A 15819-nucleotide genomic window follows, 5' to 3' on the forward strand; every position below is an offset into this window, starting at 1 on the left:
GGTGGTGTAGTGGTCTAAACCACATAACTGGTAAACTGGTAATCAGAAGGTTGCTGGTTCGATCCCCACAGCCACCATCATTGTGTCCTTGAGCAAGGCACTTAACTCCAGGTTGCTCCGGGGGGATTGTCCTTGTAATAAGTACACTGTAAGTCGCTTTGGATAAAAGCGTCTGCCAAAATGCATAAATGTATTTCAGTGTGCTAACATGGCACCCTCCACCACCCCACCACCACCAGTTGAGTCCCGTCCTGCATGGGGGTAGGCTCCTCGATAGGAGTCATCCAGATAGAACTATATGTTATCAGTACAAATCTATGCCAATTGTTTTTCCCCATCAGTGGCCAGCGCTGGAAGATTCTACAGTTTAAACGGCTTGGTTCTGCAGACTAACAGCAGCCTCTACAAGCGAAATAAAAACAATCACTGAGATCTTGTGGTGATTTGCTGTTTCTAAATCTTTCATCATTGACAATATTCATCCATATTTTTATCCTCTCTTCAATGCACATTATATTTGATTATATAATGTAGTGTTTTAAATTGAAGGGAGGATATGCAAAGAAAAATGGGACTATATGGAAACATCCCCCCATAGCACATACATGCATAAAGTCCCACATTATGCACAAAATTTTTTTATGATTATCATTACGATTTTGGTTGAACAATAAACTGCATTTGGGATCCTATTTATTTTGTAGCCTCTGCGTCACAGTAGGGATTGACTATCCATTGTTTACATTTAAAAAAGTATGATTTTAAAAACTAATCAACCGATTAATCGGTTATCGGCCTTTGTTCTTACATAATACAATAATGAATACATAAATGTTTTATTTCTTTTTCTACCATTTAGCATAATATTTGGTAAGTAGCCAAGTAATAATATATAATGGGCATTACAAATGGGTTCATGTACAATCAATAACCAGAATGGAAAAATAAATCCTGTATTATCCATCTAAATAAGACTATTAGTGTGTCTTTTGTAATACGTCAAATTGTCAGTCAGAATGATAATTATAAATTCACATAAATATATCCATGTATTAGATTACTAAAATAATGTATTTTGATAGCATGCTCGACATCATCCTGTTCAACAGGGAAAAGTAAAGGTTATCAAAATTCTCAAGTTATCAAAAAAGTTTATCATCATCATTCTGGTTCAGAATTAGTGTGACCTTTGGTCTAGTTTGTTTATGGTCTGAATTGAGATCTGAATTTGAGAGAATTGTATTCAGTAATTGTTTTCAACTAATTCTACCTCTGATCAAATTCAAAGCAAAAAATAAATCTACTTTTTAAAAATAAAAATGTATAAAATATGCCACAAAATTCTTACATTTTGTTAAAAGTATAGAATTGAGAATCTCAACTGAGATTCATCCTCCACCACCCAGAGTCAATACGCCATCACGAGGACGCACATTGGGAATTGGGCATTCCAAACTGGGGAGAAAAGGGGCAGAGGAAAAAAAAGAAGAAAAAAAGAAAAGAAAATGGAGAAGCTTCAAATTTCCACCTTGTAAGCACTCTTACAATGATAAAAGCTGAAAAATCAACTGTACCTAAAGCTGTACAGCCACATCTTTTAGCAGGTGGTTCTCCAGTCAGACCGCTGTGTATATCAGCATGGGTAAAATGTTTTGCATGTGACTGACAGAAGGTTTATGACAGGAAAAGTTCTAACACTCACGGCTGGATCGGCAGGGGTCACTGTGTGTGCTGTCATTTGATTGGTTGCTGGACACGGAGGACACACTGGCACTGCGGATGAAGCCAAATGCAGCCAGTCGGGCTGGAGGCAGGTGGGAGAAGCCAGGTGGACGCAGTCCAGTTTGACCTGGTTTGGGTACCATAAATTTGGAAGCCACACCAGATGCTAGTCTCTTCTGATCAACTGTAAAAGAGTACATAAATCTTAGTAATACCACAAACACATCACACAAGTTAATTCTTGAATGAAACATATTTCATAGACTTCTATCAACAATCCATAATCTTCAATGAAAACACATATGTGCATGTGTGAACAAACACCCCAACAGGTTTAAAAGGAAAGAACAGTCAGACTTTTAGTGAAGATGCTGATGATTTTTTAAAGGGCTTTATGGCATGGGGACGTGGTCATGTGTCGGTCTGCGGGAGAGAGAGAGAGCGGTAAGGCTTGTCACCTGGTTCATAATTACCCCTAACATCTGTCTCTCATTATAGTGATGCAGAGGGAGACATAAAAGGCACGCCAGCAAGAGACAGGTGTTAGGGGTAAATATGAACCAGGTAACAAGCCTTACTGCTCTCTCTCTCCGGCAGACCAACACATGACCACGTCCCCATGCCACAGGCTTATTCACCAGGCCTGGTAGCTCAGTGAGTATTGACGCTGACTAACACCCCTGGAGTCGCGAGTTCGAATCCAGGGTGTGCTGAGTAACTCCAGCCAGGTTTCTAAGCAACCCTATTGGCCCGGTGACTAGGCAGAGTACAGTCACATAGGGTAACCTCCTCTTGGTCATGATTAGTGGTTCTCGCTCTCTATGGTAAGTTGTGAATAGTCTGCGGAGTGTAGCATGGGCCTCCACATGCGGTGTCATACACAACAAGCCACGTGATAAGATGCACAAATAAGCGGTCTCAGAAACTGAGACTTGTCCTGCACCACCCGGATTGAGGTGCCACCACGAGGACCTACTAAGTAGTGGAAATTGAGCATTCCAAATTGGAAGAAAAGGGTACAAAAATAAATAAATGTATAAATAAAAAAAGGGCTCATTCACCAATCACTTTCACTATGAAAAATATGCAATAAAAGTGAATGGTGACTGTGGCCAACATCTCCTTTTGTGTTCCATGGACGAACAAATGTCATATGGTTATGAAACAACTTGAGGGAACAACATAGCTCTTTTTAAAGTGAAATCTATTTGGTCCTCTTTGGACCTGCTCCAACAAACACAATAGAAAAACATGAAATATTGAAAAACATGAAATATTTTCTGCCTTGATAACGGACAAATTATTTGTCACAGGAAAATTAAGACACAGTGTAAAAAAGAGCGCTTTAGCATTAACTGACCTGAGAGTTCCTGGTGACTGCTTGGAGCTTGACCAGCTGGAGCCGTGTAACTGAGGGGTGATGTCAACTTTTGACTTGGTAATATCTCCCTGTTCTTAGAAGCAGTCTGTCTGCTGATGGCTCCAAGACCAAGCTGAGGCCTTAAAGCTCTAGGAATGCGGAAAACACCAGCAGTATCATGGGTAGACAGCTGAACCCCTCTACCAACCTGAAATAGCAAGAAGCAACTTTTGATGTGTCTGTTACCAGACATTTTAAAATGATTTTATAGGAATATTTAACTCAGAAATGTAAATAATATCATAATTTACTCACCCTAATGTTCTTCCAAACCTGTATGACTTCCATGTCTTTCACGGAACACAAAATGAGAAATTCTGAAGAATGTGCTGTCACTGTACTCTATGCAATCACAATGAATTGGGACTGGAGCATTCAAGCTTCCAAGAGGATGCAAACGCACCATAAAAGTATCATGAAAGCAGTCTTGACAACTTGTGCACTATATTCCAAGTCTTTAAAAGTCATATGATAGCTTTGACTGAGAAAAATAAAGGTTTGGAACAAGATGGGGGTGAGTAAATTATGACATAAAGTCCCTTTAAATTATGGTCTCTGCCCATGCAATCACAAACAGAAAGCATTTTTTGAGTTCAACCGTACTGTGTATGCAACAAAGACTCTTTAATTCTTGTGTCCCACCTCATGCAAATATTGATCTGGCAGCTCCCCGTGGAAACAGTCTGATTTTCCCACCAATTTATGGGGGACAGTGTGACTGGGTGGCCTTATTCCAGAGACCATCAGTCCTGGAGGGGTGTAGTACCCTGATCTCTGTATCTCCTGCTGATACTTATCATAAAGTAAGTTAGAAGAGCTCAGCGTGGGTGAACATCTGGACCCCTCAACCTTTGGCTCTTTTGAGGTTGGAGAGCTGGCGTAAGGTGGAAGTCTGGGTGGAAGAGTTGATACTTCGTAGGGTCCTTCAGACAATGTCTTTGCTTGAGGATTCTTGCGGACATAGGTGATGATTTTAGGTCGGACATTTTTGGGCTTGTGAGGTGGAGAGGACCTCTTAGGTTCAGTCTTTGCTCTAGTGGGTTGTTGAGAAAGAACAGATTTTGGGATAATACTAAAGCTAGTGAGAAAACTTTTACTTGGCTGCCTCAGACCACTGGTACCCCTCTGTGAAGTTTCAGTATGTTCCTGACTACCCTCTCTTGTGCTAATAGATCTGGCTGGTGAAGGAGGTGGCTGTTTCCGAGGTGAAAAGGTGATTTTAGGGGATGGAGGGGTCTCAGGGCGAGAAGGGCTGCTCCAGGGCCTTCTTCGTTCCAATGAACTAGAACTTCGTGTTTTTTCAAAAGTTGATTTCTTCCTGTACAGTTGTGGTTCAGAGCCACCATAATGGACTGGTGTACCCTTTGAGGTTACTGTAGAGGAGTTTAAATTCAGAGCAGAACATTCTTCATCATGGGATTTGAGTTTATTCTGTATATCACCACTGAGATCATGGGAGAGCCTTCTAGTATGGGAAGTAGACTGTGTATTTTCAGAGATTACAGGTTGGCAAGAGTTCTGAGTTGATGTTTTCAAATTTGGATCCTTGTCTTCTGTTACTTGGTGCTCCTTAGTATGAATGCCTGGTTCTCCTGGATTGTCCTCACTAGCGCTTCCAGATTCATTAGGGACCCTTTTGGCCATAGTAATGCTACATTCACTCACACCATTTGTCAGCTGGACTGAGTTCTCATATGTTGCAAAGTCTGTAGCTGGTTGGTTTTCTTGTGCTTCTAAAAGATGTTCCTCTGGCAAAGTAGTTGAGTTGAGGTTCAGATCAACACTAATGTTTTTTGATGTACTTTTTGCTGTGTGTATGGAGCTCCGACTTTTGTCTGGTTTGGTCAGACAAGACTGTATGGCAAGTGTTAGGTCCTCCGAGAGAGTTCGGTATGGTCCTGAGGGTGCATGCCATGAATCAGAGCTCTGGGTTCGACCAGCATGGTCCAGGGCACTAGCAAGACTTCCTCCAAGACTAGACATTGTGGAGAGGCAAGACACAAAAACATCATTATCAGAGCTAAACTCAGCCCTTGTTATGCATCCCGGTGCTTCTTTGCTAGTGCACTGAGGGCAAATGGTGGAATCCTGCTCTTTTAAAGTTAGCTGGGAGGGTCCATCTTTATCACTTGGATATTTTGCTTCGGTCTGCATAACAATGGTGGATGGCCCCTTCAGGTTATCTTTAGGACTATTGCTCTCTTCCTCATTTTCTAGTTCCTGACTTTCAAGCCTCTCAAACTCAGCCAGCTCTGGGTCATCACACAGGGAACCTGTGCCCTGAATAATCATCTTACCCTGTTTCTCAGTCTGGGGTACCACAGAGGTCATGGTGTCAATAACCTCCAAAATTCCTCCATGTTCCCTTTGGATTTCATTAGCATTGGAATCTCCATCTAGGGAATCCACTGCATCTCCATTGTTGTTCCTCATTTTCCTACAGCCATCTTCAGTGCTACCCCCAAAAGGTCTTGCACAATCATTCACACTCATGTTGGTTCTGTGTTATCAAGCTCTCAAGTACAGCTTTGTTGATCCTCTCTTGAGGTCTGGAGCTTTCTCTGCTTTTAAAGCTAATTCAAGCATTTGCATCTTTCAAACTGTTGTTTGAGTTACTGGTCTTGAGTAGATGAAGTCAGGAGTTGACATCAACCTGCAAGGAGAGGCAGGTTTACATTAAACAACAGATTTAGATATGTCTTGATATAACTTGCCAAACTTTTAACAGTGTAGGCATGGCTATGAAATGGCTGGCTGTGAAACTATGTGAAAAGCACTTTATAAATAGAAATGACTTGAATTAATGTGACATCATTTTGTATTTTATTATCAAATTTAGTGCCTCTGCAAACACTGTAGTGACTTGTAGCTTTCAATTATGTTTCAGAGACAAGTGTTGTCCAATGTGAGGCAAATATGAATTAATTTATTTAAAATGAATTTAAAATTTATTTCAGTTAATTGGGTCTATTTAAGTATTTGGCATTAAAAAATCCCTCAGAAATGCAAACATTTCCCTGAAAATACAATACAATTTCTCATGACATTGCTTTCTTGTCAGTTCCTTCCTGGGAAAACACAACATAAGATCAGCCCTAAACTAACAACTTGAAACATGCTTTGCTGTTGCTCAAGTATTGATTTATATAAAGTATTTTTAAGGTGAAAAGATTCCCTGATGCATAATTTTTAATGCTACCCTCAAATTAGATTTGGTGTTATAGGTTATTCAAATCAGCACAATTCTTTCATAATACTGAAGTGAGAAAGCACTCTCTTGCTCACTTTTCCTTAGCAACAAGAGCAGCTCCTCCACTCCAGAATTTCAGCCGTAGGAGGTCATTCCCTAAGGTAATACTGACAAAGGTTCTCAACAGGAACATACTTTTGTAGGAAAACCGGTTCAATATATATTGTAAGGGATAAATAATGGATGAGCTTATTAAACAGCTAATCTTGCCAATGATATAAGCCATAAGATATCTTTAGAAGTATGCTGAAGAAAAAGTTATCCAAAATAGTAAGTCCAAAGGGCACTATTGGATTATTAACTGACTAGCTCTGATACTGTATTTTCAATCCAACTACTAAACACATTGAATATTTCTTTAAAAAAAAAAAAAAGAGAGAGAGAGAGAGAGAGAGAGAGAGAGAGAGAGAGAGAGAGAGTTAAAAGAGTTAAGAGTCTAACTTAAAAATATTCTGCTATGCTAGCTACAGTCAAATCTAAATCTAAGCAAAAAACATGCATAAAGTATTGCATTGTTCTCCGATTTTTCTTGGCCCATTTTGTGCATTTTGTGCATCTACTCATTTTGAGCAAGTGCAATCAAACATTACTGTTCAATTACAGCAGCCATAATAATAATGCCTTATTATCTTTGTGTTTTCATAAATATCTGTAATAATTTATTCAGGATAACATGAAAAGAATCAGAATATGTTATTTGGTACCACAGACAAAATAGCAAATAATGGCATGTACGTAACAAAATACAACAAAAGGATCATTAGCCGTACAGTAGGCCAAGTATATTTTCTTAGTATCATAACTCTCAATATCTTAACTCTAAATACTATGTTGATTCTTTATGTTTGCTTCCATAGATCATAAAAAATTAGACATCTGTTTTCTCCTAGAAATAGACCCCAGGAATCACATGTCTCCTCTAGAATTTTAGAAGGGAACTGAACTCAGATTTACCAAGATACCGAAGTCGGGAATCAAAATTCTGAGTTTTCCATATGATGAACTCAAACAATTCTAATCAAATGTTTCTAAAACCAAATTATTTGTTCTATGTAATTCACATTAATAGTATAGCTTTATAGCCTTACTCTGTCATCAATTTGACTATGTTATTTCTCCTAAGGAATTTGGCATATCCCGTATTCAGGGCTGTTTCTGAACATATATTGGCCCTAAACGAAATCCTACTTGGTATTTCGGAATTCAACATCTGTCATTATTTACTCACCCTTATGTTGTTCCATACTGTTTGATTTTTTTCAAAGTAATTACAAAATCTGAACTATATTATCCAGTTAGCAACTGGATTGTGACAGACCTTAAATGTTCAGTTGTAATGGAATAATTGAAACAGTCACTGTTGGGCTGTCAGAGACAATGCATGTCATGGTCTGACTGTCTAAATGAGGGTTTGTCAGTCACATGTGAGAAGCCACATCACTGTCAGATCTTCCTGTCGAAGTAACCCAGCAGTGAATGACTCCATGAAGAGATTTAGAATATGTCTCTTGAGAAGCCTTGCAACAGATTATTATGGCCATCCTAACCAGACAGGACTATGTCATGCATTACTTGTCGTGGCCTCGGCTACTTAGGACAACAACAAATAAACCTGATTAACATGGAAGAGATAACTTTTATCACTTGTGACACTCAGGGGGAATTCACAAAAAATTAATTGTGCTACAAATGCACCATTTATTAACATGCACTGTCTCCTCAGGATTAGAATCTGATTCACTAAAGGAATCATGCAGATCAGGCAAGTGCAAGTGTGCCCATATAATCTGTGCTGAAAGCAATTTGCAAGCCGCAATTACGATCTTGTGGAAAAGGTCTGAGCATTATATTACAGAGGACTCAATTTACATGTACAAATACAGTTGAAGTCAGAAGTTTACATACACCTTAGTCAAATATATTTAAACTCAGTTTTTCAGAATTCCTGATATTTAATCATAGAAAACATTCCCTGTCTTAGCTCAGTTAGGATCACTACTTTATTTTAAGTATGTGAAATGTCACAATAATAGTAGAGAGAATTATTTATTTCAGCTTTTATTCCTTTCATCACATTCCCAGTGGGTCAGAAGTTTACATACACTTTGTTAGTATTTGGTAGCATTGCCTTTAGCATTGTTTCACTTGATTCAAACATTTTGGGTAGTCTTCCACAAGCTTCTCTCAATAAGTTGCTGGAATTTTGTCCCATTCCTCCAGACAGAACTGGTGTAACAGAGTCAGGTTTGTAGGCCTCCTTTCTCACACATGCTTTTTTCAGTTCTACCCACAAATTTTGAGGTTAGGGCTTTGTGATGGCCACTCAAATGGATGGAATTTGTTGTCCTTAAGCCATTTTTCCACAACTTCGGAGGTATGCTTGGGGTCATTGTCCATTTGGAAGACCCATTTGCGACCAACCTTTCCCTTTCTGGCTGAAATCTTGAGATGTTGCTTCAATATATCCACATAATTTTCCTTTCTCATGATGCCATCTATTTTGTGAAGTGCACCAGTACCCTCCAGCAGCAAAGCATCCCCACAAAATATGATGCTGCTTCCCCCATGCTTAACGATTGGGATGGTGTTCTTTGGCTTGCAAACCTCACCCTTTTTCCTCAAAACATAATAATGGTCATTATGGCCAAACAGTTCAATTTTTGTTTCATTAGACAAGAGGACATTTCTCCAAAAAGATCTTTGTCCCCATGTCCACTTGCAAAACTGTATTCTGGCTTTTTATGGCAGTTTTGGAGTAGTGGCTTCTTCCTTGCTGAGCAGCCTTTCAGGTTATGTCGATATAGGACTCGTTTTACTGTGGATGTAGATATTTGTCTACCTGTTTCCTCCAGAATCTTCAAAAGGTCCTTTGCTGTTGTTCTGGGATTGATTTGCACTTTTTGCACCAAAGTACGTTCATCTCTAAGAGACAGAATGCATCTCCATCCTGAGTGGTATGATGGAAACATGGTGTTTATCCTTGGGTACTTTAGGTTTTATAGATGAACATGGTCCCTTCAGGCATTTGGAAATTGCTCCCAACGATGAACCAGACTTGTGGATGTCCACAGTTTTTTTTCTGAGGGAAAGAACAATGCCATGGTTCTCCCATTGAAGATATTTCAGTGGCCGCCCAAGTGATTGCCTATTTAGGACTGCCGAGGCAGATTTTATGATAATCTTGAAATAAGTTAAAGGCTTCTCATCTGCACTTTCGCACAAGTGTAACAGAACCAGCCTGCGATCATGATCTATTCTTCTCTCTGGTGCGCACATGCAACAACCGGGCTTCCCTCGATATTGAGGCTCTGAATACGGGATATGCCAAATTCCTTAGGAGATTTGAGCGCAGACCTCAAACTGATGTGAGCAATTTCAATTGTAGTGAGACTTTTCTAGTTTAAACGTTACAGAGGAAGTCAAGTCGAACCTCTCAAACAGTAGGCAGCCCTGACATGCCAAACAGCACTGAGGAGGAAAAGTGCTAATAACTACATCATTAAATACAGGTTACATTTTTCTATGGTGGGTCGCCACTTGATTTCCAATGTAAAATCTGGGTCCTGAAGCAAAACCAGTTGAGAACCACTGTCCAAAATGACCTAGCAAAACTATGGTTTGCTAATATATAATCTGCGGGGGAGAGAGAGCAGTAAGGCTTGTCACCTTGGCTGTCATTATCTCTAACACCTGTTTCTTTCTGTAGTGATGGCGGAGAGAGACATAAAAAGGTGCACGAGGCGTCAGGGTGATAAAGAGAGACTGTTCCTGCATCTGCATCAATATGACGTGTTTGTGTGTTTTATGTGCTTTCTGACAGCCCTTTTGTTAAAGTTTTTAAGTGATGTTGAAGAGTAATAAAATACTCACGTTGACAGTTCGCTGCCTTCTGACTCCTCCATTGCTCAAATTACGAACTTGCTACACTAATGCTTGCAGGTGTTCAAAACATGGTTAATTATACTCTCTTTTGACTGTCGTAAACATATAAAACAAATGCTATCATTGCTGCATTGTTTATCTGTTTGCTCTGAGACATCTCTGTTGACAATCAAGGTACCGCTGAACATCGCAACATAATCAATCTCAAAATTTAAAATAACCCACCTCTTTGACACATTTGTATATAGTCGTCAGGCAATTGGCACTGTCTTATCATTTAAACCCCATGTGGTTTTTGTCTGAGCTTTTTGAGTTTTTAAAGCATTATATCATGTAAACTGTAACTGTAACAAGATAACAAACCACCAATGACAAGACTGATCTAATAACTTTGAGACCAATGACAGAACTGAACTGAAAACAAGATAACAAGACAAATAAACATGAACCAATGAAAAGACAAGACAAATAAACTAGGCTTCGAGTGCTGGCTCTGGGACAGACGAGGCTTCGAGTGCTGGCTCTGGAACGAAGAAGGCTTCAGGCGCTGGCTCTGGGATGGATGGCATTCTCCATATCTCCTACCATGAAGTTAGATCCGCTTAGCAGAAGAGCGAAATCAATACATTTCGGCAAAGTCCATTTTATAAGACCTTGAAGGAATCGTGATTGAATGGCTTTTCAAGTCCAGAATGAAAAAATTTCCCTAAAAGCTACCTCATTTAAGTCTACCTTATGAGCCAATTCCCAAAACTCCCCTGGCTTCACGTTCCCCTGGTGTGAACGTATCAGACTCACTGCTGAGTTTCATCTTTTTTGGTCGAGTGTTCTGTAACATTGGAGCATGCAGAGTCAGGTATCATGTAGGTCCCCTCTCGTGCCACCAAAACAGCTCTGACCTGTCGAGGAATGGACTCCACAAGACATCTGAAGGTGTCCTGTAATATCTGGCACCAAGACGTTAGGAGCAGATCCTTTAAGTGCAGTAAGTTGTGAGGTGGGGCCTCCATGGATCTGACTTGTTGGTCCAGGCACAACCCATAGATGCCTCTCTGAAGCTTGATTAGCCTGATTAGGGGCCGGGTGTGCAGAATCACAACCCAGCCCCACCCTCTGCCTTGCCACAGCTTGCTTTCTGCAGGCTTTCAGACAACAAGGCATGATTTTCTATAAAGATGCTTTGAAACTCTATGTATTGTGAAAAGTGCTATACAAATGTAAATTCCTAGAGAGTAGACAAACTTATTTTCTCAAGAAAAACATGAAAATTGTGAGTTCATATTAGTTTTTTTCATAACAATCAAAACAAAATAAACGCAGTGCTGTTTAAGATACTTTATTATAGAGCTCTGCTATTTGCCAATGGCAGACACATTTATGGCATTTGTGATTTAAAGACATTTATGTTGAATCCTTGAATAAGTCTGAGGGAACCATTTTTGGGTACTCATATCATATCGTATCGTGAGGCTATGCAGCGTATCGTGAAATTTGTGTATTGTTACTTGCCTACTGCATGCACCGTGATAGTGTGTTAAAGTACAACATGAAAACAAGCACAGTTGATCTGCTGGTCTCCTTGTTTCATCTTAACCTACATCTATGTCAGCGATCGCGTAAAAAAAATTATTCAGGTAACATCTCACTAGCACAAGAGAATCGGAATGTTATGTAGGCTACTGTGTTCACCCAGCATGTTATGATTTAACTTAAATTCAAATACACTGTAACTGCCTCACATTTTTTAGTTAAGTTTGTTACCGTTTTTGGTTCCTACCTGAAAAATAATAGGAGATCCTAGAGGCGGAACTAATTAGCGCCGATCTCGTGTTCCGCTCGTAATTAATAGATACAACACCTGCAAGAAAAGCGCTAAAATCATAGCATGGCAAGAGCTCTCAAAGCTAAATAAATATTAAAAATATAATTACATCTGGACGTAGATTACCTGAGAAGAAGACTAGGAAGAAGAAGAATTTAAGATTTAGCCCCTTTTAAGTAGAAAGCAGCCTACGAGGTATGTTTCATTTATATCTGGGTTTTTGTGATATATTTCAAGTGCATAATTTTTGTGTTAACTAATGTGTAGCTAAAGTGGCACAACTGTGAATTCCAGACATACGTACATGCATTTTATTATTGTATCCTTTTATTTCTTTTTTTTTCTTTTCTTTTTTTTCACTCAGTTCTCACGGGTTGACATGATATGTTGGAGAAATAAAACCCCGTTTTTTAAACAAGACCTCGTGTTTCGTGTTGACTACTGGAGGGAGCTACAGTGAGAACTCGACTGCTCCGCATGAGTAGCGAGGAAGACGGCAGCAGAGAGCGCGATTCGTGGTTGGGCCGGGACATCTACACATCGCAGTGCGCGCCTGCATTCCAGCCATCACATCAGCGCAAGAAGACGCAGTGCTCACGGGAAGAATCAGGTTCCCTAACGCAAATTAAGCTGCAACTTAGAGACATTAAGCGTTCTGCACAAGAGACTGAGACATGTTTTTGCATTTCACATAACAAGTTAATGTTTTTTGTTACCTTTTCAAATGGAATTTTATTGATATTGCTAGTGTGTTAACATTGTGTTTACTGATGAGTATGCTATAAATATTACTAAGAAATATTAGTAATAAGAGTAAGGCAGAATTGGCCATATATAATTATAAGTGTTATATAACTGTGTTATACTAGCCTTTTGAGTACAGTTTTATTTTGGATAATCAAGTTAATTTAACTGCAGAGAGTAATTTTTCTCCAAAAGAGCGTTAGTAGCTGCAAGTAGTTAAAGGTGTAGTAGTCATATATCATACAACTACTCAATTGAGCTTAGGCTACATTAAACCTAACTTAGATTATTGTGAACAAGGTAATTACTCAACTAAAGTCACATTTAGATTAAAACTAAAGTAAATTAAAATGTCAGAGTTTGAGCTTTTTCTTGAAAGTGACAAAGAGGGTGCTGGTGAAGACACGCAGCAGCACTGCACAGACATGCAACCACAAGCTGCTGAAGGCACAGGAGATGATAACCACACTTCCTCACAAAAGCCACAAAAAAGCCAAAGAGTCCGCAAGTTTATGGAAAAGGGCCAAGAACTGCACGATGAGCAAGTAAGAAGATTTGCACACCGTTTCAGTGTGAGCTACGAGAAGTGGAAGGCTATCACTAAAGACACCAAACAAGCGCTGAGTGGACAATGCTGAAACAACCTGCTGCGTGACCATATCACTAAGATAAGTAATGCCTCAGATCATCTGAATGTTGTTTATGAAGATTTAAGGCACATTGACATTCCCGACCAAGACACACGTCGCAGAGTAGACACCTGTGAAGCAGTAACAAGAACAATCATCCATACTGCAAGGGCTCTTCTAGACACAAGAGGGGATGAAGAACAGAAGGTGAAAGCAACAGAGCCTGTAATTAAATCTGCAGCCTCAGACAAAGTAAGCGTCAACTCTCATCGCACCAAGTCGTCTGCTCATTCTCGAGCTAACTCAAGAACAACATCCCGTTCAAGCAAGTCTTCTGCAAGACAAGATGCTGCTGCTGAAGTTGCTGCCAATGAAGCCACTTTAAAGGTACTGCTAGAGCAAGAACTCCATATTGAAGAACTTGAAAGACTCGAAGCTGAAGCTGCCAATTTACGAGCCAAACAATAGGCTGAAAATGCAGAGAGACAAAGGACGCTGGAAGCCAAGTGCAGACAACTAGAACGACTGGAGACAAATAAGAAGCTAAAGGCTGCTAAGGCACGACAGCAAGTATATGATCAAAGTGAATGCTCCGATAAAGAAATATTTGAGCTGCTCCATCAATCTGTCCCTCTGAAGGAGAATGAGGAAGTCAAGCATGAAAGTAGCCTATTGCAGCATCGCTCCCCACCTCCAGCTGTGACACATCTAAATCAAGAAGACAATACAGCAGCTCTTGTTAGAGCAGTCGCAGAGTCCATCAGTGCGAGTCGTCTTCCCGTACCTGAACCAACAACGTTCAACGGCGACACACTCAGATTCAATGACTGGAAAGTCTCCTTTCAGACACTTATTGACAGGAAAAACATACCAGCCGAAGAAAAAATATACTATCTGCGAAGGTATGTGGGTGGACCAGCCAAAAGGGCCATTGAAAGCTACTTCCTGCTAGGCACAGATTCAGCCTATTGTGCAGCGTGGATCATCCTAGAACAGAGATATGGTAATCCATTCCTTATCGCCAAGGCCTTCAGAGATAAGCTCGATGCATGGCCCAAGATAAGCTCCAAGGGGAGTGTGGAACTTCAGAAACTCGCTGACTTTCTTTGCAGCTGTGAGGCGGCCATGTCTCAGATCAGAGGTCTTGAAGTACTCAACGACTGCAACGAGAACCAGAAAATGCTTGCTAAACTTCCAGACTGGCTGACCTCAAGATGGAATAGGAAGGTCATAGAAGTGGAAGAACAAAGTCACACGTTCCCAAGCTTTAGCCAGTTTGTCAAGTTTCTCACACGTGAAGCCAAAATCACCTGCAACCCAATAACATCTCTCCACGCTCTAAAACCAAGTGAAAGCGAGAAGAGCAAGGTTTCAAAGACCAGAGGTACTGGAGCAAATGTATTTGCAAGTAACTCAGAAGAGAAAACTGTTACCACAAGTTGTGTCTTCTGTGAGAAGGCAGGTCACAGTCTACACAAGTGTCGTAAATTTATGGATGAGACGATTTCAGAGCGAGTCAAGTTTGTTCAAGAGAAGAAATTGTGTTTCGGTTGTCTGAAGTTTGGCCATCGCTCAAAGGACTGTGAAAACAGAAAGATCTGCGATATGTGTGAGAAAAGACACCCAGCTTGCCTTCATGATAATCGCACCAAGGAAGAAAGGATGTCAACGCGGCCTAGTGGAGCAGGGGACAGTGACAGGTCAAGGGAAAGAAAAATGGATCGTCAACAAGATAAAGCAGCAAGATCATCACGTGAGGCAATATCCAATAGAGTTATACAGAATGTTAAAGACACTCATACATCCACAGTCATTCCAGTGTGGGTGTCAGCCACAAGTGAGCCAGATCGTGAAGTTCTTGTGTATGCACTCCTCGATACACAGAGCGACACAACCTTCATCCTGGAAGAAACTGCAAAGACTCTCCACACAAGGAACGAACCAGTTCAGCTAAAGCTCTCTACAATGGCTTCAAGAAACACAGTCGTGTCCTGTCGGAAACTGACTGGACTACAAGTGAGAGGATTCTACTCAGACAAGATAATTCCTCTGCCAGTGACCTACTCAAGAGAATTTATCCCTGCAAACAGAGATCATATTCCCACACCAGAGACTGCAAAGGCATGGCCTCATCTTGAACATATCGCAGATGAGATTGCTCCTCAGCAAAGCTGTGACGTGGGCCTGCTAATCGGCTACAACTGTCCTCAAGCTCTTGTCCCAAGGCAAGTGGTGCCTGGTAAAGAAAATCAGCCCTTTGCACAGAGAACAGACCTGGGCTGGAGCGTAGTCGGTTTTGGCAAACAATGTCTTGACTATGGAGATGAAATTGGAGTAAGTCACCAAGTCA

The 15819-nt window shown here is 40.4% G+C and overlaps 1 protein-coding gene across 1 annotated transcript in view; it reads right to left on the minus strand.

Moving 5' to 3' along the window:
• Window positions 1-5635, minus strand: part of mtus2b (microtubule associated tumor suppressor candidate 2b) — a 49363-nt gene extending 43728 nt beyond the window's left edge. The window contains 3 exon segments of the mRNA XM_052109555.1: window positions 1703-1906; window positions 3083-3290; window positions 3785-5635. Coding sequence (XP_051965515.1) covers window positions 1703-1906; window positions 3083-3290; window positions 3785-5635 — 2263 coding nt within the window.
• Window positions 5636-15819: the final 10184 nt, after the last annotated feature.

The sequence above is a fragment of the Xyrauchen texanus genome, chromosome 38 (genome assembly GCF_025860055.1).
Source record: "Xyrauchen texanus isolate HMW12.3.18 chromosome 38, RBS_HiC_50CHRs, whole genome shotgun sequence".
In the NCBI taxonomy this organism is placed as follows: domain Eukaryota; kingdom Metazoa; phylum Chordata; class Actinopteri; order Cypriniformes; family Catostomidae; genus Xyrauchen; species Xyrauchen texanus.